General features: G+C 46.1%; 5 protein-coding genes and 2 non-coding genes across 9 annotated transcripts; 5 read left to right on the top strand and 2 right to left on the bottom strand.

Moving 5' to 3' along the window:
* The first annotated feature begins 13 nt into the window (after positions 1-13).
* LOC115205834 (RING finger protein 151) lies at positions 14-4,369 on the top strand. Of its 3 annotated transcripts, none has more exons than XM_029772197.1 (4): positions 14-604; positions 1,335-1,504; positions 1,808-1,910; positions 3,598-4,369. In XM_029772197.1, exons 1-4 carry the CDS (start codon positions 602-604, stop codon positions 4,054-4,056), a joined length of 735 nt encoding a protein of 244 aa, XP_029628057.1. In that variant the 5' UTR covers positions 14-601; the 3' UTR covers positions 4,057-4,369. The 3 variants fall into 3 exon arrangements, with proteins under 3 accessions (XP_029628057.1, XP_029628067.1, XP_029628077.1); XM_029772207.1 differs by having other exon boundaries at positions 1,814-1,910; XM_029772217.1 differs by having other exon boundaries at positions 1,335-1,438; positions 1,814-1,910.
* A 765-nt stretch (positions 4,370-5,134) lies between these two features.
* Positions 5,135-7,352, top strand: LOC115205868 (40S ribosomal protein S2). Its single transcript, XM_029772261.1, has 5 exons — positions 5,135-5,318; positions 5,793-5,882; positions 6,017-6,458; positions 6,737-6,828; positions 7,216-7,352. The coding sequence occupies exons 1-5, from the start codon at positions 5,175-5,177 to the stop codon at positions 7,294-7,296; spliced, it is 849 nt and encodes a 282-aa protein (XP_029628121.1). The 5' UTR covers positions 5,135-5,174; the 3' UTR covers positions 7,297-7,352.
* On the top strand, positions 5,491-5,627 carry LOC115147537 (small nucleolar RNA SNORA9). The gene has a single exon (XR_003866389.1). It is a non-coding gene; the product is annotated as a small nucleolar RNA SNORA9 (small nucleolar RNA).
* Positions 7,353-8,659: 1,307 nt separating the features above from the next.
* Positions 8,660-17,603, bottom strand: LOC115205881 (NADH dehydrogenase [ubiquinone] 1 beta subcomplex subunit 10). Its single transcript, XM_029772287.1, has 4 exons — positions 17,380-17,603; positions 16,666-16,804; positions 15,304-15,443; positions 8,660-9,644 (listed from the first exon to the last, which is right to left on the bottom strand). Exons 1-4 carry the CDS (start codon positions 17,525-17,527, stop codon positions 9,559-9,561), a joined length of 513 nt encoding a protein of 170 aa, XP_029628147.1. The 5' UTR covers positions 17,528-17,603; the 3' UTR covers positions 8,660-9,558.
* On the bottom strand, positions 10,143-15,297 carry LOC115205872 (uncharacterized). Its single transcript, XM_029772274.1, has 2 exons — positions 13,116-15,297; positions 10,143-11,783 (listed from the first exon to the last, which is right to left on the bottom strand). Exons 1-2 carry the CDS (start codon positions 13,488-13,490, stop codon positions 11,379-11,381), a joined length of 780 nt encoding a protein of 259 aa, XP_029628134.1. The 5' UTR covers positions 13,491-15,297; the 3' UTR covers positions 10,143-11,378.
* A 391-nt stretch (positions 17,604-17,994) lies between the features above and the next one.
* Positions 17,995-27,487, top strand: LOC115205860 (60S ribosomal protein L3). The gene is made up of 11 exons (XM_029772249.1): positions 17,995-18,066; positions 19,066-19,289; positions 20,428-20,620; positions 21,010-21,178; positions 21,413-21,548; positions 22,879-23,065; positions 23,554-23,714; positions 24,195-24,296; positions 25,236-25,331; positions 25,538-25,657; positions 27,339-27,487. Exons 2-11 carry the CDS (start codon positions 19,287-19,289, stop codon positions 27,399-27,401), a joined length of 1,230 nt encoding a protein of 409 aa, XP_029628109.1. The 5' UTR covers positions 17,995-18,066; positions 19,066-19,286; the 3' UTR covers positions 27,402-27,487.
* Positions 26,824-26,949, top strand: LOC115147780 (small nucleolar RNA SNORA71). Its single transcript, XR_003866502.1, has one exon. It is a non-coding gene; the product is annotated as a small nucleolar RNA SNORA71 (small nucleolar RNA).
* Positions 27,488-27,492: the final 5 nt, after the last annotated feature.

Here is a 27,492-nt window from a genome sequence, read left to right on the forward strand (position 1 = left end):
TTCTGTCTCTCACATTGTACGTCATATGACAGCGAGCGTGGAAAGAAAACGCACGACAGTGATTGGCTAGAATGCACAGCCAAACGTTTTGGGCTTCTTTGCAGTTAGAAATTCCCGGAGGAAAAAACTCGATAATTGTTAAACCATTTTATATTCTATGTGTTTTCTGCACCATGCGCAGAAAGATAAAATTATACTGAATATAAATGTATACATAGGGTGCATTTCATTGATGTAATACAAATAAAATGATGAACAAACTGCCAAATGGCCCACACTTGTAACCGGTGACAATACAATCGAGAAGAGATGATACTAGAGAGTAAACGCCTATTCAAAACGACAAAGAATTATCATTCACAGCTAGGGGATTGGCGACTGGTGCTAGAACAGGAGGGAAACGACACGGCCTATTACAATTTACCCCAGTTCCGTGCTTTATATAATTTAGAGGTGTTTGAATATGTCAGTGCGCATGGTCACTCGTTTATGTTACGACAGGAATGTTCATCTGTGTGTGTTCTCTGAGTTGCCTACATGAGTGTGTATGATACGTTAATAGACAACAGGAATAGATACTTGCTGAACAGAGGTGATTATTATGGTGAGTAAATAACTTAATAACTATATTTGTAACTTGAGTAATCAAAGGTTGAGTATGCTATTGACAATAGATGTAAATTATTTATCAAATATTTTCTGTTATAATATAACATTTTTTGTATTATTTCATGGCTATGTTGTTTTACTATTCGTTTTGATTTATAACTCTTTACAAAGATTGAACGGCATTTGTCATATTGTGATGTTTGCGGGGCAGACATTCCCTTTTCCTTATGTTTAAAAACAGAGCCACTACCAAAATATACTTGTGCTCTGAAAGCCACTACAGAAAAGATTGCAATGGGTGGGGGTTAAAAACACACTTCTTTTTTTAATCAGTCATGACAAGCGGAACATTTAAAACGTTCATAATTATTTCATGTTATTCCTAGTTATGAGAATAAACAGAACTGTTTTTTTTGTCACATGGTCTGTCTTATATTGACGTTCCAGAAGAAGTCTATTGTCACTGCTCATGGGTGACACTGAATTGTTGACATTATTATGGGCTGGTGGTGGCCCTTTCTTTAGGCCAAATATTCATCATTACAAACTAGAATGATATACTTTCTCAGATTGTAACATACATACTTCTTTATTCTGCTCTAGTCTCAGTGCACTTTGGTGCTCTGGATAAAATAATCTGTAAAATGCATTTTGCGTTAAAAAAAGAAGAAGAACCTATCACTATAAATAAAGTAAAGACACTTTTCTGTAACTGTTGTGTTCAGGCCGACCCGGACATGTCTTTGCAGAGTGGGGGTCATGATGTGGAGCTGTTTGTAGAGACCCCAGACTATGACCTGATCTGCACCATTTGCCACGGGGTCCTCAGGTGCCCAGTAAGAGCTGCATGCCACCACATCTTCTGCAAGAAATGCATTTTACAATGGCTGAAGAGGTACTGCCTGTGCCTCATCACAAGCAAACATTATTGCGTCCATAGATCATGGTTGGATGAAGACAGTTTCCCAGACAGTTTCTCCATTGGAATAGCTTCATAGTCCAATACTATAGGTTTAATCTGTGTCAGGGAAACTGTCCCAAAATGTCTCAAATTCACATTGTTGTAGTATAGGCCTATAGTAATAGTTATTAGTATATTTGTTACTATAGTAAGAAATAGGTTATTATTCTACTGTAGCCTAAATTTAAACCGATGATGACAATTTGTGAGTGAAGATGATTCCTTATTGTTCTTGAGGTGCAGACAGCAGACCTGCCCCTGCTGCAGAAAGCCTGTCAACCAGAGCTTGATATTTGTGATGTTCAAGCTAAGCAAGGTGATCGGTCGCCTAAAGATCAAGGTAAAGAAATGTAATTTTTTTGTTAGAGAAAAACACACACTTGGAGCAACCTAATCTCTTGCAGAAAACTTCTGCTTACTTGCCCCATGGGTGTGTTCATGCTTAATCTCATAGAGCCAGATGCGTGTGTTTCTGAATATTGCATATACTCCGACAGTCTGGCACACAAGATTAGCACATGCTAACCTGGTTTACAGTAAGTATTAATGGAGCATCAGATACTCTTGTTAAAAGCTGGCATTAAATATGTAACAAACGCTTTGTTCAATAAAAAGTTACTGAAAAGTCACCAGATGTGGGTCTTATAATTTACTCTTTGACCAAATTGAGATCAGGAGCATCCTGTTTCCATTGATGATCCTTGAGATGTTTCTACAATGTGATTGGATTCCACCTGTGGTAAATTCAATTGATTGGACATGATTTGGAAAGGCACACACCTGTCTATATAAGGTCCCACAGTTGACAGTGCATGTCAGAGCAAAAACGCCATGAGGTTGAAGGAATTGTCCGTAGAGCTCCAAGACAGGATTGTGTCGAGGCACAGATCTGGGGAAGGGTACCAAAACATTTCTGCAGCATTGAACGTTCCAAAGAACACGATGGCCTCGATCATTCTTAAATGGAAGAAGTTTGGAACCCCCTAGACTCTTCCTAGAGCTGGCCGCCCGGCCAAACTGAGCAATCGGGGGAGAAGGGCCTTGTTCAGGGAGGTGACCAAGAACCCAATGGTCACTCTGACAGAGCTCTAGAGTTCCTCTGTGGAGATGGGCGAACCTTCCAGAAGGACAACTATCTCTGCAGCACTCCATCAATCATACATTTATGGTAGTGGCCAGACAGAAGCCACTCCTCAGAAAAGGGCACATGACAGCCCGCTTGGAGTTTGCTCAAAGGCACCTAAAGGTAATGAGAAACAAGATCCCATGGTCTGATTAAACGAAGATTGAACTCTTTGGCCTGAATGCCAAGCTTCACGTCTGGAGGTAACCTGGCACCATCCCTACGGTGAAGCATGGTGGTGGCAGCATCATGCTGTGGGGATGTTTTTCAGCAGCAGGGACTAGGAGACTAGTCAGGAAAGATGAACGGAGCAAAGTGCAGAGATACCTGATGAAAACCTACTCCAGAGCGCTCAGGACCTCAGACTGGGGCGAAGGTTCACCTTCCAACAGGACAACAACCCTAAGCACACAGCCAAGACAACACAAAAGTGGCTTTGGGACAAGTCTCTAAATGTCCTTGAGGGGCCCAGCTAGAGCCCGGACTTGAACCCGATCAAAGATCTCTGGAGAGACCTGAAAATAGCTGTGCAGCGACGCTCCCCATCCAACCTGGCAGAGCTTGAGAGGATCTGCAGAGAAGAATGGGAGAAACTCCCCAAATACAGGTGTGCCAAGCTTGTAGTGTCCTCCCAAGAAGACTTGATGCTGTAATCGCTACCGAAGGTGCTTCAACGAAGTAAAGGGTCTGAATACTTATGTAGATGTGATATTTATTTATTTTTATTATAATTTGCAAAAATTTTGAAAAACCTGTTTTTGCTTTGTCATTATGGGGTATTGTGTGTAGCTTGATGAGGGGAAAAAACAATTTAATCAATTTAGAATAAGGCTGTAATGTAACAAAGTGGAAAATGCCAAGGGAAAATGACTTCTGCCCTTCTCTCCCCCATCTTTTCCCCCAGTGTAAAAACAAGATCCGTGGCTGCCCGCATACCTTAGCCCTGTCAGAGCAGTACTGCCACAGCATGAGCTGCCTGTTCCAGCTCATTCCCTGCCCCTACCAGGGCTGCCGTGCCCAGCTCCTCCGCAGGGACCTGGATGCCCACGCCAGGCACTGTGAGCACTGGAGCCAACCCTGCCACATGGGCTGTGGCACCGTGCTGTCCCACCGCACCCAGGCCAAGCACAACTGCTACAGGCAGCTGAGGCATGAGTACGAGGCCAGGCAGAGGAACCACCGGGCCATCGCAGCAGCCCTCCGAAGGAAGATGAGGAGGATGCAGAGCACCATGGCTGACATGAAGAGGCAGATCGGCCTGATCTGTGAGAGCCTGGAGGTCATGGACGAACTGGAGGAGGTGGAAGAGGAGGACCTGGGTCAAACCAGTGGGAGTTTCAGTAGCAGTAACAGCAGCTCCTGAGTCCTGATGTAATGTATTTCTAAAAATGACTCACACACACAATTATCTCTGACACTTGAACTGTTTAGGACTATGCCGAGTTTATTTTATTCATAGCACCAAGTATGAAAGACCTGTGGAAATTGAATTTTCAGGGATGGACTGCCTCAAATAGCACATTTAGTCATAATTGCTTTGAGGGTGTGTTGATAATGAAACTTCATATTTAATTTGAAAATGTATAAAGTTGGAACAATTTTGTACGGTGTCCTTTAACATTTTGATTTGTAAAGGATGATATTTTTTATAAATAAAGTCAGCAACCTTTAACCTGTGTGATTTGTTGTGTTATATCATTATGTATATGCACATTCTACATGTGACAATAAAAACAAATGTTTTATCTGTTTGCATGAAATGTTACTTCCAGGAGGTCCAATGTTGGCCCTTACTGGCTATAATAAACCACTACAACTATTTATATATTCCATATGGAACAGAGCTCAGCAACATGCAATTCCAAAATAAGACATAATACAACTCCCATATTTGTATGCATAGAAGTCAGTATATTTCAAAAACCTTTAATAGAATCCAGAAGTTTTATCATACAGATTACAGGGTGTAGAAACTATCGCGAGGTTTGCCTCATATAAATACAAACGGAACCAGACTAGGGCCTTCTTCCTGTTATACAGAACACGTAAGTAACATGTCGAACAATTCTTTATTCAACGACATCCACAAGCATCTCTGTGATCGCTTTACGGACTTCACTGTTTGATGGTAGAAATCCTTAAATGTACTGTTAACAGTTGATTTAGAACCAAATTGAAAAATGTTTAGGCAATTAATGATAATTGTGAATGACCAGTTCCTCGTTAGCGCACATGGCTACAATACATTTCAATGTGGTACTCGTTATGTTTACTGTACAATATGTAAATGTTTCGTTCAGAAACCTTAACGATGTGACGCCGTTCATTGCGTTCGTGTTTCTTATCCTATAATATTTAATTCGCTAGCCAGTGCGCTAAGCAATTCCACGAGCCATGACGTTGATGCGGCCTTGGTGACGCGGATTTAGGTAGCTCATCGTTACTTATTCTGACGTTTACTCTTTTCTTTCTCAACAGCAAATGGCGGACAACGCCGGTGGAGAACGTGGAGGTTTCCGTGGAGGTTTTGGCAGTGGCGACCGGGGTCGTGGTCGTGGACGCGGCAGAGGCCGTGGTCGAGGTCGTGGACGCGGTGCCAGGGGCGGCAAGTCCGAGGACAAGGAAGTGAGTTGACATCCATGAGCCCTTGTTTTGCTTTCTGGTTACAATGAAGACTATCACGAATGGAGACTAAACTGGCGTGATAGACGTTGCATGTGCAGTATGTTGGGTTTATGTTTATTCATAATTCAAGTGATTCTTAGTCAGCCATTTTGAAACCCTACAGAAGTTGATTCTGCAGACCTTTGTCAGCAAGGCTTGGCCTGGAGTGGCTTTGTTCTTTCCTATAGTGTCTGCTAGAGAGAACTGAGACTGTTTGAGGCCCTGCTGTGTCTCTTCCATGGCAAGGTTATAGGTAGATCTCAGACAACTAATAGTTGGTGGTCCTGTGGCTCAGTAGTTGGGAGCATGGTGTTTGCAGGGTTGGGTTTGATTCCCACGTGTGAGAAAAAAACACTGTTCTCATGTGCCACTAAGTCGGTCTGTTTACTGTCTACTAAATGTACAAATAAGTTAATATAACTGCTTCTCTTTCAGTGGGTGCCAGTGACCAAGCTGGGTCGCCTTGTTAAGGACATGAAGATCAAGTCTCTGGAGGAAATCTATCTCTACTCCCTGCCCATCAAGGTAAATGACTACTTAATGGTTTCCATAGCTGTACATGTTCTTAAACTAAAAGCACTGAGCAGTTCACTCATATGACGCGTTTAAAAGTTTTGTTTCCATCCTGCCTTTTCTGAAATTGTTTTACCACGTTATAGGAGTCTGAGATCATTGACTTCTTCCTGGGGTCCTCGTTGAAAGATGAGGTGCTGAAGATTATGCCTGTCCAGAAGCAGACCAGGGCTGGCCAGCGCACCAGGTTCAAAGCCTTTGTTGCCATTGGTGACTACAACGGCCATGTAGGCCTGGGGGTGAAGTGCTCCAAGGAGGTGGCCACTGCCATTCGAGGAGCCATCATCCTAGCAAAGCTGTCCATCGTGCCTGTGAGGAGAGGATACTGGGGGAACAAGATCGGCAAGCCCCACACCGTGCCATGCAAGGTGACTGGTCGTTGCGGCTCCGTCCTGGTGCGTCTGATCCCCGCGCCCCGTGGTACTGGCATCGTGTCTGCCCCTGTGCCCAAGAAGCTGCTCACGATGGCTGGTATTGACGATTGCTACACCTCGGCCAGGGGCTGCACTGCCACTCTAGGCAACTTCGGTAAGAAACCTACGCTGTGTTGACTTATTTTCAATGGTGTTTTTAATGGGTATTATCAGTGCAGTCGCATCCCCCTCCTAGCTCTGCTCAGCTTCACCCATAAGTGGTGTAGTTGTCGTTAATCTGGAGGTAAACTAACGAGTATGGTAATGCACGGCAGAAAGACTTCCTAATAGTCTCTTCTGTTCCCCTTTTCTGTGCTCAACATCCAGCCCCAGTCACTACAGTAGCATAGTCGGGTACATAAACGTGAATTGATAAAGAGTGTGTCTTTACAGCCAAGGCTACCTTTGATGCCATCTCCAAGACCTACAGCTACCTGACCCCTGATCTGTGGAAGGAGACAGTCTTCACCAAGTCTCCTTACCAGGTCAGTTCTAAAGCCTCGATGCCCTCCACATTCATGATAATGGATTGGGTTTATAAAGCCCTTTTCCATGTTTCATTGTAAGGATGGGAACAAAATAAATGTTGCCTTTGTATTGCCCGTTCATCGTCTCAAAAGTGAATGGGTTACTGAAGGAGGCATACAGTAATTATTGTGGTTGTCTTTGAGGGGTGCACACCAAATCCTTTCAATTCGATCAACTGCAATACAACTGTAGCGTGACATGAGAGATCAATGTACAAATGGGCAGTCTAGATCTGTGTTGCTATAGTATGTGATATATTAATAAACACTAACAGACCTGGGTTAAGTATGTTATTGACACTAAGGAACTTGGATGTGTGAAAGTGTCAATTTTGTGTCCTGCAGGAGTTCACTGATCACCTGGCCAAGACCCACACCAGGGTGTCTGTGCAGAGGACGGCTGCAGCTGTCCCGGCATCCTCCTAAACACTTTTGTACAGTGGATTAAATAAAGGGTTTAACACCAATACTGTTTTCTAAAACTGATGTGCTGTAATGTGGCTAGAATATTGTGTGATGAATTAAGATGCTGGTGGCTAGCTAGCTCATGTGACGGTAATAAGTTCAACTCCATTTTGGGCATTTTGACACCATGGTTTATTATTACTTCAAGTAATGAAGACTTATAGGGTTTGGTTCCCTCCTTAAAATCTGGATTTAACCAGCACTGCTCTAAACCCCCAGTCTTCCCTAGAAGTCAGATTGATTTAGACCTTGGAGACCAGGTGGGTGCAATTAATTAACCTCATAGGTTAAGATTTGGATTCCTCTGGCTTAGCTGCTGGCTGTTCCGCAAATTCGTACTGATAATTTGTTAGTCAATATTAAAATGATTGTCACTGGCCTACATACAATACCCCATGGCAAAATGGTATTGCTAGATGTCTTTGCAAATAAAACATCTGGTAGGTGTTGCATCAAGTATGCAAAAAATATACTAAACCAGTTGCATGGACTTGAGTTTTGAATAACTACCTTATTGCTGTATCCCACAAGTTAAAGCGGTGATTCACCAATTTCACCTCGAGGCCAATGGTGACTAAAAGTTTAATGGCAGCAAGAACTGGATGTGTCAAGGAAGTCACTCCATAACTAACCTAATTGACAATGAAAAGGATGCATGTACAGAATACACATTTTGCAAAACGTGTATTCTGTTTGTAGTAGGGCGTGAGTAAAACTGCAAAAAATGTGCAGAGTAATGACCATTGGGGAAAATCCAACACTGCTGAGTACCACTCATTTTCAAGCATGGTGGTGGCTGCATCATGTTATGGATATGTTTGTCAGTGAGTTTTTAGGATAAAAATAAGCACAGGCAAAATCCTAGAGAATTTGTCTGCTTTTTGACAAATTCACATTTCGGCAGTACAAACACAAAACAAGGCCAAATATGAGTTTACCGAGACCAATGTTCCTGGGTGGCCTAGTTGAGTAAAATCTCTGGCAATGTTCAAACTTGACAGGGCTTGAATAATTAAAGATTTTGCAAATATTGTACAAAGCTCTTAGACATACCCAGAAAGACTCACTGCTGAAGTGGATTTTAACGTACTATAAACTGGTTCAATCTGTGAATGCTGAGGTATATCGTACTGTATACCATGGTTGGTAACCAGTTTAATAGTAAGGCACCTTGGGGGGGGTTTGGTATATGGCCAATATACCACGGCTAAGGGCTGTATCCAGGCACTGCGTTGCGATAACAGCACTTAGCCATGTGTTAATACTTATGTAAGAGATATGTATGTTTCAAAACTGGTTTTCATTATGGGGCACTACATGTAAATGGGTGAGAAAAACATTTAATCCAGTTTAAATTCAGGCTGTAACAATGTGGAATAATTTGGAGTATGAATACTTTCTGAAGGCACTATGATGTAGCAACCGTGCTAATGCTCCTGCATATCTCATTACAAGCTTTGGTTTTTCCATTTGTTTTAAGGTTGTTCTTTAGCACGTAGGGCACGCTGATTGGTGTCACCTTATTAGTCAGCATGTGTTACACCTGTGCTGGTTGCCGTCACATTAGTGGGAAGGTGTTACACCTGTGCTGGCCCAGGTGCTATTTAAGAGTGACTGGCCCAGTGGTCTTAAATGAAAAAAAAATCTGAAACCATTTTGAATTCATTGACAAACCAGCTTTCTTTTAGAATCAGAATGAACATTGACTGCTTTAAAAATGACTTGCGTGTTCAGTGGGTTAAAACCTCCGGCTTTGATAGATGTGCTATCATGTAGATTTAATCATGGCTGCTCATTTCACAACGTTGGACTTCTTGAATTCGACCAAGATGAATCCCAAATGAGTCAGATTCCTTGTATTCTGTGTCCCCTTGAAATGAGAATATTCAAGGCTTTTCCGCTCAGACCCCAATGCGTTTTGATCAAGTGAGGAGCAGGGACGTGCAATCAGGTTAAACACCTTGAGATTCAGTACTACTTGTGGCAGTGTACTTGCAGCCCAGCGGGACTAGACCACAACAGTTACTATTCAAGAATGGTTTGAGTTCTGGAGAAGGCTAAAAACTGCTGTAGTCAAGGGTAAATGCAGCTCATTCAAAAAGTTGTCTGTTACTACAGCTAAACAATACAATGAGGAGAGTTCTTTTTCCCAATAAACATATTTACTCTACATTTCATACATAGGAGAGAGACTTGGAACAGAGTGATTAGGGGTTATATTGTTTAAGCTTTTGCCTCGGCCGCCATCATCCTGTCTTTCTGCTTCATCAGACATTTCCTTGAGCTGGCGTAGGCTCCCAGATCCCCATCTACAACAGAGGAAGGACAACAGCTTGTCAATGCAATGGAACAGTAGCCTCACAGCCTTAACATTTCTGCATTCCACTGCAGGAAATTCTTCCCGGGAGGTGTCATGAAATGATTTATATTGGAATAATTTGGGCAGCGGCACTTATGTTTCGAAATGTTTTCTACCATTGGTGCCTACTGAACACAACTGACACCTGAAGTTATGTTTCACTATATTGGATCACTCCGCGGCGGAGGGATACGTCCGATGTGAGGATTTACAGATTTACTTCCGTGTCATGGCTGGGGTCCGCCCCTATATATAGACCCCATGGCCGCGACACGTTCTTTCATTTTCTTGGCGGATGTCTGTATGGTTTGAGGTACAAACTTTCTGAAGTTCGCTTGGTAAGTCACTTGTGGAAGTATACTCACAGGCTGTTTGCAGCCTGGAGCAGCCCCTCCTCTTGAGTGCTCCACTTGCTGTGTGCGGTTGATCTGTATCTTTCCGCCCGTGGTTTGTCGCGCTTGTGTTTCGACTCCGTGTGCATCCTTTAATATATTGCTATACAGCTCTTGCTGCTACAAACTGTATTTACCTTACACAACTTGCCGACTGGCTTGTTCTGTGTGTGTGCTATGAGTTGCTTAACATGCTGTCACCGCGCCATAGGTGCGGGTTCTCTGCTATTTACCCTACAAGATTTTTTTCTGGTTCTTTCCCCTGCAGAATGTAAGAGTATCGTGGTGGGCTTCCACTACATTGAGATAATAACTTTGGAGTTCCTTATAGTTACTCCATCATATGGTGCTGGTTTTTATTTTTTTACTGCTAGGTAATATTGCAGTTGGTGTAAAAATAAAAAATAAAAATATACAAATCAAATCCATTACCTCAATGTGTTTTTTTTGTCTGCCTGTTTTTCCCCATACGGGTCCCCCACCTGTTTTTGCAGAGGTACTGGGTAATTTATCCCTCACCGGGTTCTTATTCCTCCAAGCGGGTCACGACATAAGCTCTACCAGGGCGTCGGACCCCTGCTCTGTGGCCTTGCTGGCTTGGCTGAGTTTATGGCTTCCCTTGGACAGGTGTGATGGTGGCATCCCCCCCCGGAGAGCCAAATACCTCGTATGCACTGCCTGGGTTTGAGCCACGCGGAGAGGGCGGTGGAGCGCCCTACTGGATGCCTGTTTTGTGTGGTGTTCTCAGAGCGCCTGCGCGAATGGGTCGGCCAGGCTCAGGCTGGGGACGAGCTCCCTCCCTCAGGAGTGGTGCGCCAGTGAGCTGTTAGTCCCTTTACTGGGCCCAGTACCCCTCCAATGAAGTGTGGTCAGAGCCACCGCAGGCAGAGCCCATCTGCTGCCAGTCCTGGACAGTGGCAGGAGTCGGACAACTGGGACCACCTTGAAAGGAGGGCGCATGCCCTGCGTCAGGAGGTTGATAGCTTCGATGGCAACTACAGCTGTTCCTGGGGGACGATGCTGGCACTGTTCACCACCGTGAGCGGGGCTACCAGGCTGACAGGAGTGGCGTGGGGCTTCATCGCCCCCAGCGGCTCGAGAGGCTATGAGGGGGCCTACTCACTCGGGTAGCCACTGCACTGGACATCAAACTGGTGGACAGTGGTGACCCTCCATCTGTCCCCATCTCTGCTGAGTTCCGCGAGGCCTTGCAGGAGAGCTGGGCCTTTGCCAGGGGGCGCTTCCGACTCACAGCAGAGACTGGACCATGGTGTTAGGTGGCGGGCGCAGAGTCACTTGGCCTCCAGGAGTACCCGACCATGGACACCATGATAGCTGCCATGGTCCTCCCAGAGATTATAGGGCAGAACCCGTGACTGAAGCCGGGACCCCCCCACAGAGTCTTTGATGTGCTTGAAAGCCACATATGGGTCCCTTTGCTCTCTTGGCCACCTTACCAACGCGGCATGCTGCTGCAGGTCGATCTGCACTCTGTTGCCCCGGCTGCAGGGGGGCACAGAGGAGCTCCTCCGTGAAGCGATGGAGGTGTCTCGTCTGCTTTCCCTGCTCCAGAGGGATGTGGCCCGCTCCAACGGATGGACCATGGCGCATTTGCCACTCTCCCCATCACTGACCTTTGGCACAGGGGTTAATGACATTCTGGGGCAGACCGATAGGGTCTCCCGGTCCCTACTAACCTTGAGACGGTTCATGCCGCCTCAGACGCCGGGACCAAGGCAGACAGACTGTCACCACCCACTTGCACCCGAACGACGGTGGGGTCCCTCTCCTGCCCCATCGCCTTGTGCTGAGCAACGACAGCGGGGAGGGGTGCGGTGGAACAACAACCTGTCAACCTTCACCACCATAGGGACGTGCCTGTGGGACCCAGGAGCTTGGGGCGCCAGAGGCGGGCCCCGGCAGGACCCCTGACACACCCTTCCCCGGCCGCTTCTCCTGGTCTCAAAGGGCAAAGTGGGAGGAGTGTGTGGAGTCCCCATGGGTGTTGTCCACAATGCTCTTGGGGTACCGACTCCAATTCCGGTGCCGGCACCCTGTCCTTCAGGGGCCTTAGTGTCACCACGGTGGCCGACCCCCTGCGGCTGAAGATCTCCTCACTCCTGGACAAGGGTGCCATCCGCAGAATTGAGAGTTCAGAACGTTGTGGTGGGTTCTACTCCACTTATTGTGTGGTCCCAAAAAGAGACTGAAGGTTTCGACCGATTCTGGACCTCCGCAACCTCAATGGGTACTTAAAGGTACTGAGGTTCCACATGTTGTCCCCAGCTGCGTGTTGCAGGTTGTGTCCAGGGAACAGTGGTTTGTGACGCTGGACCTGAGGGATGCGTATTTCCATGTTCCTGTTCACACAGCTCATTGGCGTACCGCCGATTCGCTTTTGGAGGGCTGACGAGAATTCATGGTTCTTCCCTTCGGCCTCTCCTTGGCCCCCCGCACTTTCACAAAGTGCATGGACGCTGTCCTGGCACCTCTCACATCCCGAGGGTTGTTGATCCTCAATTACCTGGACGATTGGCTGATTTGTGCCCCAACTGGGACCCAGGTGCTGTCAGACAGGGACATGCTCCTGACCCATATCGGCGGGCTGGGCATTACTGTAAATGACAAGAGTCGTCTGACGCCAACCCAGAGGGTGGCCTTCATTGGCATGGAACTGGACTCAGTCCTCATGAGAGCATGCCTGCCCACCAGAAGGGTTCAGGCGATCTTATCTTGCCTCAACCACTTTCGGCAGGGGCGGATGGTATCCGTCCTAACTTGCAAACGCCTGTTAGGCTTGCTGACGGCGGCCTCGTTGATTCCCCTGGGCCTGCTCCATCTCTAACCTCTTCAACGGTGGTTTAACTCCCACCGGCTGCACCCGAAGCGACACCGTCACCTGCGGGTAACCGCACAGTGCCTCAGGGCATTGCTGAGGTGGCGCTGTCACTTTCCCCATCACTGACCTTTGGCACAGGGGTTAATGACATTCTGGGGCAGACCGATAGGGTCTCCCGGTCCCTACTAACCTTGAGACGGTTCATGCCGCTGGAACGTCTAGCGTCTCTACGCGCAGCGCACGTACCTGGCATCCTGAATGTGGCAGCGGATATGCTCTCAAGGGAGGGCCCACCACCTTGGGACAAGAGCCTACATCCCCAGGTGGTGAAGCACCTGTGGGACAAGTTTGGGAGGGTGCAGGTGGACCCATTTGCCTCCCTGGACAATGCGCACTGCCCCCTGTGGTACTCCCATGTCGGAGCCACCAGGGCCTCTGTGCTTGGATGCTCTGGCTCACGATTGGCCAGGGCTGGAGCTTTACACATTCCCCCCTTTTCCCCTGATCCAGGCTGTGCTGGATAGGACCAGGTTGGCAGAGCATAGTCTGCTTCTGGTGGCCCCATACTGGCCCAGACGACCCTGGTTCAGCCTTCTCCTGTCGCCTGGGACACCTTGGCAACTTCCCGAGACCAGACCTGCTGTCTCAGGCCGGGGGAACTCTGTGGCCGCACTGTCTCAGTCTGTGGGATTGGCCACTGAACGGCACCAATGGTCCATGTTAAGACTACAAGAGGGTGTAATGAACACCATGCAGAACGCTAGGGCGCCGGCTATAACCGCGGCATACCAGTTGCGCTGGCGGTTGTTCTGCTCTTGGTGCACTAGTATTGAGGTTGTGCCCAAGTCATGCGGGGTGCACTATGTCCTCCAATACCTGCAGTCTCACTTGGATGAGGGCTTGACAGCCTCTACACTGTGAGGGTATTTGGCCGCTATATCTGCCTGCCATGTGGGGTGGATGGACAGGCCAGTGGGGTGCCATCCCTTGGTCTCCAGGTTTATGAATGGGGTTCGTCGCCTGCGTCCAGCTAGGACCCACTCAATGGCGAGCTGGGATCTGGATGTGGTCTTGGCAGCTTTGGCAAAGCCGCCTTTCGAAACGTTAGAGAGGTGTTTCAGGGAGGCAGACTATGAAGGTGGCTTTCTTGGTAGTGATTACTTCCATGAAGAGGGTGGGTGAGCTCCATGCTCTTTCAGTAAGTTCTGAGTGCTACCGGATGGACCCCGGGGGGAGTATATATATCTCCGTCCCAACACTTCATTCCTCCCGAAGGTTCTGTCAGACAGGCATGTGAACATCCCTTTTATCCTGTCTGCTTACGACACCCCCCCCCTCCCTCCGGCATGCTGTGGCTGCCTATGTGGAGCAGACACAGTCAGTGAGAACAACAGACCAGCTCTTTGTCTGCTATGGCGAGAGAGTCCTGGGGGCTGGGCTATAAAAGCAGAGGCTCTCTCACTGGATCGAGGAAACGATTACGACAGCATACCTGCCTTGCTGGCAGGCCAGTGCTGGGATCTGTGGTGGCACATTCAACACGAGGTGTTGGTGTGCCCTGGGCTCTACTGAGAGGAGTGCCCTCGCTGATATCTGTGCTGCGGCCAGCTGGGCTTCCTCGTGCACCTTTGCTAGGTACTATCGGGTAAATGTGGCACCTCGCTCTGCGGTTGGTTCAGTGGTCCTGGGCGTCGCCTCCCCTTCCTCTTCCACATTGACGGCCCCTGCGTCTTGGTCCCGCGCTGGGACTTCGTCGCTGGCTGGCCAGGTCCCTCTAGCACCGACTAATCTGGTACGAGTATACCAAAATATTGGAGTGATCCAATATAGTGAAACAGAACCGTGGTTACATACATAACCTTCGTTATGTGAGCTATATGGATCGCTCCAATCCTTTACGGTGCTAGAGGCGCCTCAAATGATGTAGATAACATGTCACGGCCATGGGGTCTATATATAGGGGTGGACCCTAGCCGTTACACAGGTGTACACGGGAGTAAATCTGTAAATCCTCACCTCGGATATATCCCTCCGCTGCGGAGTGATACCAATATATTGGCGTGATCCATATAGCTCACATAACCGTGGTTACATATGTAACCTTCATTTATCCGGGCTTGGGTCTGTTGATCTTCTCTCTCTGGCAAGAGTTTTTTTTCTTTTCTTTTTTCATCAGTATTATTCAGAAATTAAAACATACATCTGCACAGACTCAATGATGGTGCTGTCAGTGGTTGCAAGTTGGAGGTTTGAGCGAAGCATAGGCCTAGCTGTCATTCGTGCCCCGTAGATGCTTGGAACATGCTATCAACAGTGTTACCGCCATATTTACAACCATGAATTGTAATTGAGGCATGACTGGAGTGAGTGGTACATACAGCGTGACTGGTAGGCCTTGGCCACGTCTGCAAACTGCTGCAGCTCCTTGGAACAGTTCTGGTGGTAGCTGGTACCCTCCCTCTGCTGGCAGGCCCTCAGACGCTCCTGGACCACCTTCACGATCTCCTGGTCCACCTTACTGGGGGGGGGACACAGACGGTTATGGGTCAAGCGTGGTTGTGAATTCACTAAACAGGACGAGCCGATGAATGGTTAAAAGCAGTGGGTAACACGGAACCCAAACCGGCTGCGTGTGTGCCCCATCGTGCATAAATGTATTTTGTCCCCCACACCAAACGCAGGTTAAAATATCAAAACAAACTCTGGACCAATTATATTAATTTGGGGACAGGTCGAAAAGCATTAAACATTTATGGCAATTTAGCTAGTTAGCTTGCACTTGCTAGCTAATTTGTTCTATTTAGTTAGCTTGCTGTTGCTAGCTAATTTGTCCTAGGATAAACATTGAGTTGTTATTTTACCTGAAATGCACAAGGTCCTCTACTCCACCAATTAATCCACACATAAAACGGTCAACCGAATCGTTTCTAATCATCTCTCTTCCTTCCAGGCCTTTTCTTCTCTTGACTTTATATTGCGATTGGCAACTTTCATAATGCATTACCACCACTGACCTCGTTCGTCTTTCAGTCACTCACGTGGGTATAACCAATGAGGAGATGGCATGTGGGTACCTGCTTCTATAAACCAATGAGGAGATGGGAGAGACAGGACTTCTGATCTGCGTCAGAAATAGAACTGATTTTCTATTTTAGCCCTTGGCAATGCAGACACTCGTTGGCGCAATAATTGAATAACAGATTTCTAAATGTATTTTGCAACGCGAGCGGTGTAGTCAGCCTGTAACTGTCCTATCATATCTGACCACAGAACATTAATCTCTTGGTCAAACTATGTAAGGTCAACTTCACGATTGATGCGGCTTCAAACTTTTCATACAACAGATGTTTAAAGCCTTTCGTGAACTCGCACTTGACTTTTTCCCCCTCTTACTGGCGGACTTTGCTGATAGGTACTTTGAGGGAAAATTACTATGACTGGTTGTCCCACCTAGCCATCTTAAGATGAATGCACTAACTAAGTCGCTCTGGATAAGATGGCCTACCTTTTGTTACAGTATGTCTTGTCGTTTAATCCAGTCAATGGGTTTTTCCTCATGAGTTGGTGTAGAGGGATGTCAAACTTCTGGAGGACCACAGTGTCTGCTGGTTTTCACACTTTCCTTTGTTTCAGACTGGAAAACCATGACTATGTACTTCCAAGGGAATCAATGACCTTCATTGGGAGGAAAGTAAAGCCAGAGGCACTGCGGCCCTCGAGCTTGAAAGAGGAATACTTACTGATCTCTCCTCCACTGCATCTCAGCCTCATAGTAACAGGTGTAGTCTCCCTCTGTGCACTCGGTCAGCTCGGGGACACGACGGAACTTCTGGTGGTAGTAGTTGTACTTGTTGCCGGAGTGGATACCCTCCACAAGTTCTGTTGAGAGATGAGGGGAGCATGTCAACATTTACCTCTTGTTGATCATGTGGTACAAAGTACTTAAGGAGTCCTATTGCTCACTGATTTCACACGAAAGGATTTATGAAAGCTATGTGGAACATTTGGCTTTCACATAGCTATCCAATGTTAGATCAGTGATATTACTGGAAAGAGGTGAAGGATGCATTTCTAGACCCTGAATTACAGTAATATGAAATTGAATGAGTAGTATCTAGCTAGTGTCAAATGCATTGCGCTGCATGCAACACTTATGCATTACACCTGAATAAACTAACTAAAACTGCAACACACATAGCTACCTAGCTAGGTAGAAAGCATAACCGCAACACTTGCTAGTTCAGACATTAACGCTACCTAGTAAGCTAACTGAATCAATTTCTCTGAACTGCACATCTGACATTTGAAATCCTCAATTATCATTATAAATGTTTAATGCCATGGTCTGTCTCCATGTATCTCGCTAGATAGCCAACATTAGCTAGTGTTAGCAACACCACAGATGGGTTAGTTAAAAATATTTGGCAAAACGTTAGCCTAGCTAGCTAGCTCACCTCTAAATGTGGTGACAGGGAGGTCCACGGAATAATAGAAGAGTTTAGTCAAAATCAGGGCTGGGTTGGGAAGGGTCGTCTGCTTGTCCACGATGGGAGTCTGGCGGGGAGGCTCTGGGTACGCATCTTTATCATAGTCCGATGGCATTTTGCTGTCTTTTGTTAAAGAAAAAAAAGAAACTTCTTCAATTCGACCTCTTCTATGCTCCTGCGCATGCGTAGGAGGAACAACATGGCGTTGGAGGTCAGAAGTAAATATAAAATGTAATATGGTGAACTTATATACAATTTCAGTAAGATTACAAAAAAACGATTTATATATTTTATTTACACCCTTTATCTCGAATATTGCATTTACATTTCTTTCATTTTTCAAGCAGAGGTCGAAGGTAAAAGTTCAGTGCAGAGAAAATGTGTGGTCAGAGAGGAAGAGGTAACCCTGAACCCAAATATGTCCAAAACAAGACCAATGCGTTTCTATGGGTTTGTTTTGGACCTAAGCTTGGCGCCTGCCTTCCCGCCTTTGGGATCTCGTCATTATATACTGATCTCTGGTGTGTTCTAATTTAATGAACTTCCAGTCCACAAGGTGGCATAAAACATCAAATTACCCCAAAAAACGTCCAGAGTCGTCAGTGTGCGCCAATCTAGTTGAGGGTGGTGAGCGGAAGAGGATGAGTTGTTACAGTAAGTTGTATTAATGAAACTACTAATGATAAGCGTTACGATTATCAAATGGAGGTATTTCCCTCGACTAGATCAGGTAGTTAGTTAGTTAGCTATCTATCTATCTAAAGTAGTAAAGAGTTAGACTAAAACTATGGAAATGCCATGAGAACGCTGCGCATGTGCCACGTGGGGGTGATCATTTTAGCTAGATCCAGAATCTCCTCGTTGCCGCCAATCCAAATTAGCCTACATTAAGGCTGTTTTGTGTATTTGACACTCATGTTGGGGTAAAAATTGGAGTAACACTTGAATGAATGTCAATCGCAATGCTTGTTCGTGTCATCGTCACCAAACAAACTATTTCTATATGACTAACGTTAGCTATGCTACCAGTTTCTAAGAACTGGAGTTAGCATTTAGCCGAATTTCTAACCCAGAGAAGGAGAACTTTAAATATTATGCAGCGAAAACAGTCAAGTATATCCAACCCGGATTGTGGTCCTGTTGGAACACACAAATTATGACGGATTTGACCGAGATCCACGTTGTTGGATAAGATTTTGAATTGGGGCCAATGAATGTGTCCTTTGTTCTATCCCACACGGTTTGCGTTCCATTGGTCTTTTTACTGCGTGTAGCTAGCTCGTTCGTTAGCTATTTTGTATTGTACTGTACCGTGACATGAAGTTCTGTCTCAAAATTGGTAAATAGTTGTCAGTTAAACTATTGCATTATGAAGTAATTTAGCGGTTTGAATAGCTATTTTTATTATCCTTGGGTGTATTTATATTTTTGCTCTTTTGAACTTAAAAAACTCCAGTGTTTTGCGCTGGGGAAACATGTCATGTTTATTACCTCGTGAAAGTGTCTAATAAATACCCTTGAACCTTGTCATGCATTCAATCTTCATAAGAAGAGCCTTTTATAAGCCTACATATAATACGTCGTCCACCCAAACGTGTTATGAATTGGTACAGTAACAGTAGATAAACAGTAGATGTCTCTCTCTCCCCACAGATGTCTGCAGCCAGTTGTCTGGGCACCACATGACCCACCACCAGAGGCCCACCATGGGCCAGTGCTGGCAGCCCTGGTCTTGTTTGAAAATGAATACGGCTCCTTAACTGGGCCAGCCACCAAATTAGAGCCCTTGCACAGAGTAACATCTTGAGTATGACTCTGACATCAGCACTTGTTCCTATCTCTTTCTGTCCCTTGCCTGGACGGCACACACAGACATGGTCAGTGCTCCTGCTGTCTTTTCTATATTTCTAACCTGAAGGGCACCTTGGGGTCTACTAACTTTGGTCAGGAACTCTGTTTGTGTGTTTGTTTATGTGTGTATGGTTTGATTTTAAGTTTATCTGGTGTGTTTTGTTGGATATTAAGACAACTTGTTGAACAGGTTGCGTGCTCCCTGTTCTTCTCAGTATGCCATGTGCAAGAGGGCAATGGCGTTGTGCTTTTTGCACATGGTCTCAACGTCGGTAATATCCTCATTTCTTTGGACTTTGGCTGTTGTTTCTCGGCTACCTCAGAATCATCTGCTGTCACGATGACTTTTTAGAGCGTTTTTCTTTATTTGAGTTTCTCAAATATTATTTTGTAATGAATGCTGTATAGGAAATATTTCTCATTAGTTGTGCTACTAACTTGGTTTGAATAATAAAGGATTTGTTTCATGTGGTCAGAAATTAATCTATTGACCTCGATGCAACACCTTTTTCCCAGGTTTTCTTCTGTTCTGTCTTTCAAATCTCCAACGTGCATAGAAATGTACAACGCTTGCATTATTGGTCCATTTGCAAGAATATTCTTACATTTTTTAGCTGTCACAGAAATGCAGTAGTCTGTTCAGTCAGCTTATGAAGGCATATTTCTAGTGTGGATATGTTGATCCCTGTAAAATGAATTTTCCACTGTTACTCTACATGTGTTCTGATGGCTAATGAATCTTGATTGTCACTAAATTTCCCAAGAATGTCTCTTTGCCTGTATTAGTCAGTGTATCGGCTGTTCAGCACACGGACACTTGTCTTGAGCAACCGTTACTTAAGCTCTGAGGCCGACAGGGCACACAACATGGCCATTCATTCTCAGAATGCAGCCGTTAGGCCTCTTCCTGACACCTGTTCTTGGCACCGAGCTAAACTGGACAAGACGTCTGTCATAAACACGAAGGATGTGTGGGATACTGACAGTACGAATGGGGAGGAGGTGATTTTTGGGGATTATTCAGGGCTATAACCTGAAATATAAAAAATAGACATCAAAATGAACTTTATCAAGGGTAAAGCACAGCAATAACTTGGGGTTTTAGAGCCCTTGAAGCATTATCAAAAGTTTATTGATGTGTACATCTGTTTCGCTCCCTCCCAGTCTCACCGTAAATTCCACGCGCCCCGCCATGGGCACATGGGCTTCCTGCCCTGCAAGCGCAGCAAGAAGCACCGGGGGAAGCCCCGCAGCTGGCCCCAGGACGACCCCAGCCAGCCCGTCCACCTCACCGCCTTCATGGGCTACAAGGCCGGCATGACCCACATCCTGCGTGAGGTGCACCGCACTGGCCTGAGTATGTACAGTCTGCCTTACAGCGTGTCATGGTGGGATGATGGAAGATTTGGCTAGAGCAATGTTTATGTGAATCAGGAGTAAGAGCCATGAGAGAATTAGACCTGGTCCCAGATCTGTTTGTGCTGTCTTGACAAGGATCTCTGCAGACGCTGTATGATGTTTTCATTTCTGAATAATGGTGATGGAATCAAACCGCTGATGCCAGAGAGAGAAAAAAATGTGACGGTGACTATAGAGCCCAGCTCTGTTTTCAAACCTAGTCTTCTTCCTCTGTTCTGCTCTGACATTGATATGACACTTTGTCGTTCCTCCTGTAGGCTTCACACAGGCCATTTGTCTTTATCGTTTTTGTGGGAACTGACCCATTTCTCCTCTCCCTCCCAACAGAGCAAGCCAAACGTGAGTCTGTGGAGGCTGTCACTATCATCGAGACTCCGCCTGTGATGGTGGTGGGGGTTGTTGGGTACATCGACACAGTCCGTGGCCTGAGGTCCTTCAAGACCATCTTCGCCGAGCACCTCAGTGACGAGTGCAAGCGCAGATTCTACAAAAGCTGGTGGGTGGCAATGAGCGTCTGGTGTGTGTGTGTGTGTGTGTGTGTGTGTGTGTGTGTGTGTGTCACATTGAAGTATGGAGACGTGACTGACCTCTGTGCAGATGATGTTTGATGTTTTAATTTCTGAATAATAGTGTTGAAATCAAACCGCTGATGCCAGAGAAGGGGAGGGGGAAGTAACATATGATCAAGAGATTGAAAAATAATCTCTACCCTGTATGTAAACTCTTCCAGGTACAAGAGCAAGAAGAAGGCGTTCACCAAGTATGCCAAGAAGTGGACAGATGAGAGTGGCAAGAAGCAGCTGGAGAAGGACTTTAATAACATGAAGAAATACTGCACATCCATCCGGGTTCTCATCCACACTCAGGTACATACAACCCTCTTATCAATCATGTGATCCAACGGAAATCATCCACTCCTATCCTCAGGGAGTTTCTATTGGCTTGTGCTGATTAAGTGACAGCTGGTGGTATCCCTGGGGTTCACCCGTCTCCACCCCAAGGACCTCCCTTCGGAACGGGCACGGCTGTCTGAGTTACAGCCTACCCAGCTCCTACCAAATCACATGGCAACTGAAAGGGGTGGGGGGAAACTTCCCTAATCTCAAGGCCCCTGTTGCGAACAAATGTCTTCTCTCTCGCACGCACACATGCAGAGGAGTACTAGAGTATGGCGTTTCAAATGACAGTTTAAAAATACTCCTGTGAGGAGCAGAACCTCGACTGTACTTCCCTTGAGGGAAGTTTGTGTTGGCAACAAACATTACTCAATGTTACTGATTTGTATTCAGGGTATTGTGGTGTCTGTTTGTCGAAGCAGTGGGGCTATATGGTTACTGTCAGATGTGGGGATAGAGCAATGTCTATGTGAATCATGTCTCCAGTGAGAGAATTAGCCTGGTTCCAGATCTGTTCTAGCGGTCTTGATAATTCCTATGGTCAGTGTCACATTTGGCAGATGTTTTTTCTCTTTCTGCAGATGATGTATGATGTTTTAATTTCTGAATAATAGTGAAGGAATCAAACCACTGATGCCAGAGAGAGAAACATGACCATAGGAGTCAAGGCCGCACAAATAGTCAAGGCTATCGGAGACCTGATGGACAAGTCACAGGGCTGTAGGGTGAAGTTGCCTCTACACCAGGGGTGTCAAACATACGGCTCGCGGGTGAAAAGAAAAAAATATATATATACATGCATACACACATACACGTGTGTGTGTGTGTGTGTGTGTGTGTGTGTGTGTGTGTGTGTGTGTGTAGGAAAATAAACTTTATATGCTTTAAAATGACTAAAACCAAATCTAAACTGTAGAAATAATGGACCTACATTCATACAGTTCCTTGAAATTGTCTAGTTCATTAATAATCTCCCAAATGAAAGCTGGACAGAGTGAGCTTTGGGGGGTGGATAGAGGATGCATTTTTGCAAATTCAATGCGGCCTTCCGGATCTTGTTGTAGAACGAATGCGGCTCCCGGGGAAAAGTGAGTTTGACAACCCTGCCCTAGGCGCTGATCTTGAGATTTCCCCCCAATAATGGGTAGGATTGGGGAAAGGGGAGACAATCCTAGATCAGAGACTGAATCATAGAATAAATCATATTTAGTCAGTGTGGAGGTGAAGGGAGCGGAGGCACTAAAGTTGTGTGTGTGAATCTTGCTGGCTTCTGTACCTTTTTATAATTGTCTCTCTCTAGATTCGCCTGCTGCCCCTCAAAGCTAAGAAGGCCCACATCATGGAGGTGCAGCTGAACGGCGGCACCATCTCTGAGAAGGTGGACTGGGTCAAGGAGAAGCTGGAGCAGCCCGTCCCTGTGTCCTCAGTCTTCTACCAGGACGAGATGATAGACGTCATCGGGGTCACCAAAGGTCACGGGATGAAAGGTAAGAGGTTTTGAGGTACTTGGTCGTCGGGGTAAAAGGGTCACCGTAGAAGATATTCCTAGGTACAGATCTCCCACTCATCCATTTGTTCTGTCTTGCTACCAAACGTGACAATGTCCTCTTTGCAGATGATGTATGATGTTTTAATTTCTGAATAATAGTGAAGGAATCAAACCACTGATGCCAGAGAGAGAAACATGACCATAGGAGTTGTCACTCAGCCCGGGGATGAGTGGGAGAAATCTATATGGACATTAATAACATGGCAGTACCATTGGTTATAATATCTCCATAGTTGAGACATGTCTCTAGGTCTAACAGAATGGCTCAAAGACCCAGAGTTTTTCTACTTGCTGATAATAATCTAATTAGTAAAAGATGCATGTCAATGTCTGCTGACTGACGGTGTATTACTATTCAGATATTATATTATATTGGCTGGTCCTGTGGCATAACTCATTTCCTACTGATTTTCTATTGGTTGTCAGGTGTGACCAGTCGTTGGGGAGTGAAGAAACTGCCCAGGAAGACTCACAAGGGCCTGCGTAAGGTGGCTTGTATTGGAGCCTGGCACCCTTCCCGTGTGGGCTACACCATCGCCCGTGCCGGCCAGAAGGGCTACCACCACCGCACAGAGCTCAACAAGAAGGTCTGCAGCACCAGGGCTCTAGTTGAGATGGGCATATGAAATTCAACATTTGACCAGGTGTTCCTTGAAAAATTGGTGTTTTGACCTCAAAGGGACTGACTACCTTATAAAATAGTTTTCTTCATACATTATACTTGGTTAATGAACGATCTGTGTGAATGTTTGAGTTGTGTATTCAACTGGAACTAGTTTGTGTTCTGTTGTGACTGTAATTACGTCGAGGTTCATACTGTTTAGACTGAGGCTGGTTCACCACCAGCCTGCTGTTTCAGTGTTTTACTAGTTTGTGTTCTGTTGTGACTGTAATTACGTGGAGGTTCATACTGTTTAGACTGAGGCTGGTTCACCACCAGCCTGCTGTTTCAGTGTTTTACTAGTTTGTGTTCTGTTGTGACTGTAATTACGTGGAGGTTCATACTGTTTAGACTGAGGCTGGTTCACCACCAGCCTGCTGTTTCAGTGTTTTACTCTTGTCTACAGATCTACCGTATTGGCAAAGGGATCCATGTCCAGGATGGCAAAGTGATCAAGAACAACGCTTCCACTAACTACGACACCACCCAGAAGACTATCACCCCCATGGTAATATAATATCATCACTATAACGTCCTAATAATGTTATTGACCTGGTTCTGAGCCTGGGAATTATGTGATATAACAAGGCAACCATTCTAATTCTTACTATTGGTTCAAACTTCTTCGGGATCGGTGTCCCATCCACAGGACGGTTGAGCTAACGTAGGCTAATGCGATTAGCATGAGGTTGTAAGTAACAACATTTCCCAGGACATAGACATCTTATATGGGCAGAAAGAGCTTAAATTCTTGTTAATAACTGCACTGTCCAATTTACAGTAGATATTACAGTGAAATAATACCATGCTGTTTGAGGACAGTGCACAGTTTTGAACTTAAGTTATTAATTAACAAATTAGGCACATTTGGGCAGTCGGACACATTTTGAACATAAATGCAATGGTTCATTGGATCAGTCTAACACATTGCAAATACACTGCTGCCATCTAGTGGCAAATCTAACTTTCACCTCGGCTGGAATAATACATTACGGCCTTTCTCTTGCATTTCAAATGTTTTTTTTTTTTTTTTGCATTATCTTTTACCAGATCTACTGTGTTATATTCTCCTACATTCCTTTCACATTTTCACGAACTTCAAAGTGTTTCCTTTCAAATGGTATCAAGAATATGCATATCCTTAATTCAGGTCCTGAGCTACAGGCAGTTAGATTTGGGTATGTCATTTTAGGAGAAAATTGGGGGGGAAAGGGGCGGATCCTTAGGTTTTAATGACGTGATGCATCCTCTGCTTTTGATCACCAGCTTTGTCTGATGTCACATTGTAAAGCCAAACGTAGAGGCCTGACATGCAAGATGGGTATATGGCTGATATGGCCAGTATATGCACTATAATGGAGTATGTATTGCAGGTTGTGGCCATTAATGTGGTGTACTATTTGTTTAATCTGTATAATTATTCATCCATCCTGTTGTCTGTTTGTAGGGAGGGTTCCCCCACTATGGTGACGTGAAAAATGACTTCTTGATGCTGAAGGGCTGTGTGATCGGCTGCAGGAAACGTGTCCTCACCCTGAGAAAGGTACAGTGCCCATGTGTTAGTGACAACTACCTCTGTGCAGATGATGTATGATGTTTTAATTTCTGAATAATAGTGAAGGAATCAAACCACTGATGCCAGAGAGAGAAACATGACCATAGGAGTTGGGGATGCTAAAGCATGGGACATATTTGACTGTGTGTTGAACTCTAACCGTGTGTGTGTGGTCATGTGCTTCTCTCTCACAGTCCATGCTGGTGCACACATCACGCAAGTCCAAGGAGACCATCGACCTGAAGTTCATCGACACCACATCCAAGTTTGGCTACGGCCACTTCCAGACCCCACAGGAGAAGAGGGCTTTCATGGTGGGTACCGGCTGGGTTTGGGCCTGGGTGTAAGGCCCCGCTGTCTGTGGATGGATGTGGGAGTGAGCTGAATCATTGTAGAGGGGAGTGGGACTGACGGACAGTGTTAGTGATGGAGGAGCGGGACTGACGGACAGTGTTAGTGATGGAGGAGCGGGACTGACACAGTGTTAGTGATGGAGGAGCGGGACTGACACAGTGTTAGTGATGGAGGAGCGGGACTGACACAGTGTTAGTGATGGAGGAGCGGGACTGACGGACAGTGTTAGTGATGGAGGAGCGGGACTGACGGACAGTGTTAGTGATGGAGGAGCGGGACTGACGGACAGTGTTAGTGATGGAGGAGCGGGACTGACGGACAGTGTTAGTGATGGAGGAGCGGGACTGACGGACAGTGTTAGTGATGGAGGAGCTGGACTGACGGACAGTGTTAGTGATGGAGGAGCGGGACTGACGGACAGTGTTAGTGATGGAGGGAGGAGCGGGACTGACGGACAGTGTTAGTGATGGAGGAGCGGGACTGACGGACAGTGTTAGTGATGGAGGGAGGAGCGGGACTGACGGACAGTGTTAGTGATGGAGGGAGGAGCGGGACTGACGGACAGTGTTGGTGATGGAGGAAGGAGCGGGACTGACGGACAGTGTTGGTGATGGAGGGAGGAGAGGGACTGACGGACAGTGTTAGTGATGGAGGAGCGGGACTGACGGACAGTGTTAGTGATGGAGGGAGGAGCGGGACTGACGGACAGTGTTAGTGATGGAGGGAGGAGCGGGACTGACGGACAGTGTTAGTGATGGAGGGAGGAGCGGGACTGACGGACAGTGTTAGTGAGGGAGGGAGGAGCGGGACTGACGGACAGTGTTGGTGATGGAGGGAGGCGAGGGACTGACGGACAGTGTTGGTGATGGAGGGAGGAGAGGGACTGACGGACAGTGTTGGTGATGGAGGGAGGAGAGGGACTGACGGACAGTGTTGGCGATGGAGGGAGGAGAGGGACTGACGGACAGTGTTGGTGATGGAGGGAGGAGAGGGACTGACGGACAGCGTTGGTGATGGATGGAGGGAGGAGAGGGACTGACGGACAGTGTTGGTGATGGAGGGAGGAGCGGGACTGACGGACAGTGTTAGTGATGGAGGCACTGAAGCGGTTGTGTTAAGGCGGACACCCTGTATCGAAAGTGACTATGGCATGACTGTTGTCCTAGTCATTGATAGTACAGGAATAGTGATGAAAGATTTTCCCGTGTTTGTTGGAATACCTGTTCCTGTCAAACCCTGTATCTTTCGAACATCTTCCACGTCTACAACAATCAATACTTTTAACGTGTAAAAAAATGTTTTATTTTGCTTAAACCCATGGTTTGATCTAATGCTGTGACAGTTGTGAAATTGGATGTGTTTTAGCTGGATTCTGGATAGTGCTCAGGAAAAAAAGGTTAAGTGAATTGAGATGTGGAATTAAAGGGATGTGGACTGGAGCATGATGGGGAATGAGGTGGAGTGGTGCTCTCCCTCTGCGTTCCAACTGGCACCCATAGGGCTCTGGTCAAAGGTAGTGCACTATATAGGGTGCCATTTGGGACGTTACCCTCTATCTCAGCTGACATGACCCATGTCTGGGTGAACCTGTTGCTTTAATACTGAACTTCTGTTGACCCTGCTGTGACTTTTGACCTACAGGGCCCACTGAAGAAGGACGTGCTGAAGAAACTGCCCGCCGAACCGTTGCCAGAGGAGGCTTAGAAGTGATGGTGGTCCACCGTTAAAACTAGCTCAACAGAGAAACAAATTCTTATATTGTCTTCTAATAAAACAGTCTTATTTATCCAGGCGG

This window comes from Salmo trutta, chromosome 1 (assembly GCF_901001165.1).
Source record: "Salmo trutta chromosome 1, fSalTru1.1, whole genome shotgun sequence".
Classification (NCBI taxonomy): Eukaryota; Metazoa; Chordata; class Actinopteri; order Salmoniformes; family Salmonidae; genus Salmo; species Salmo trutta.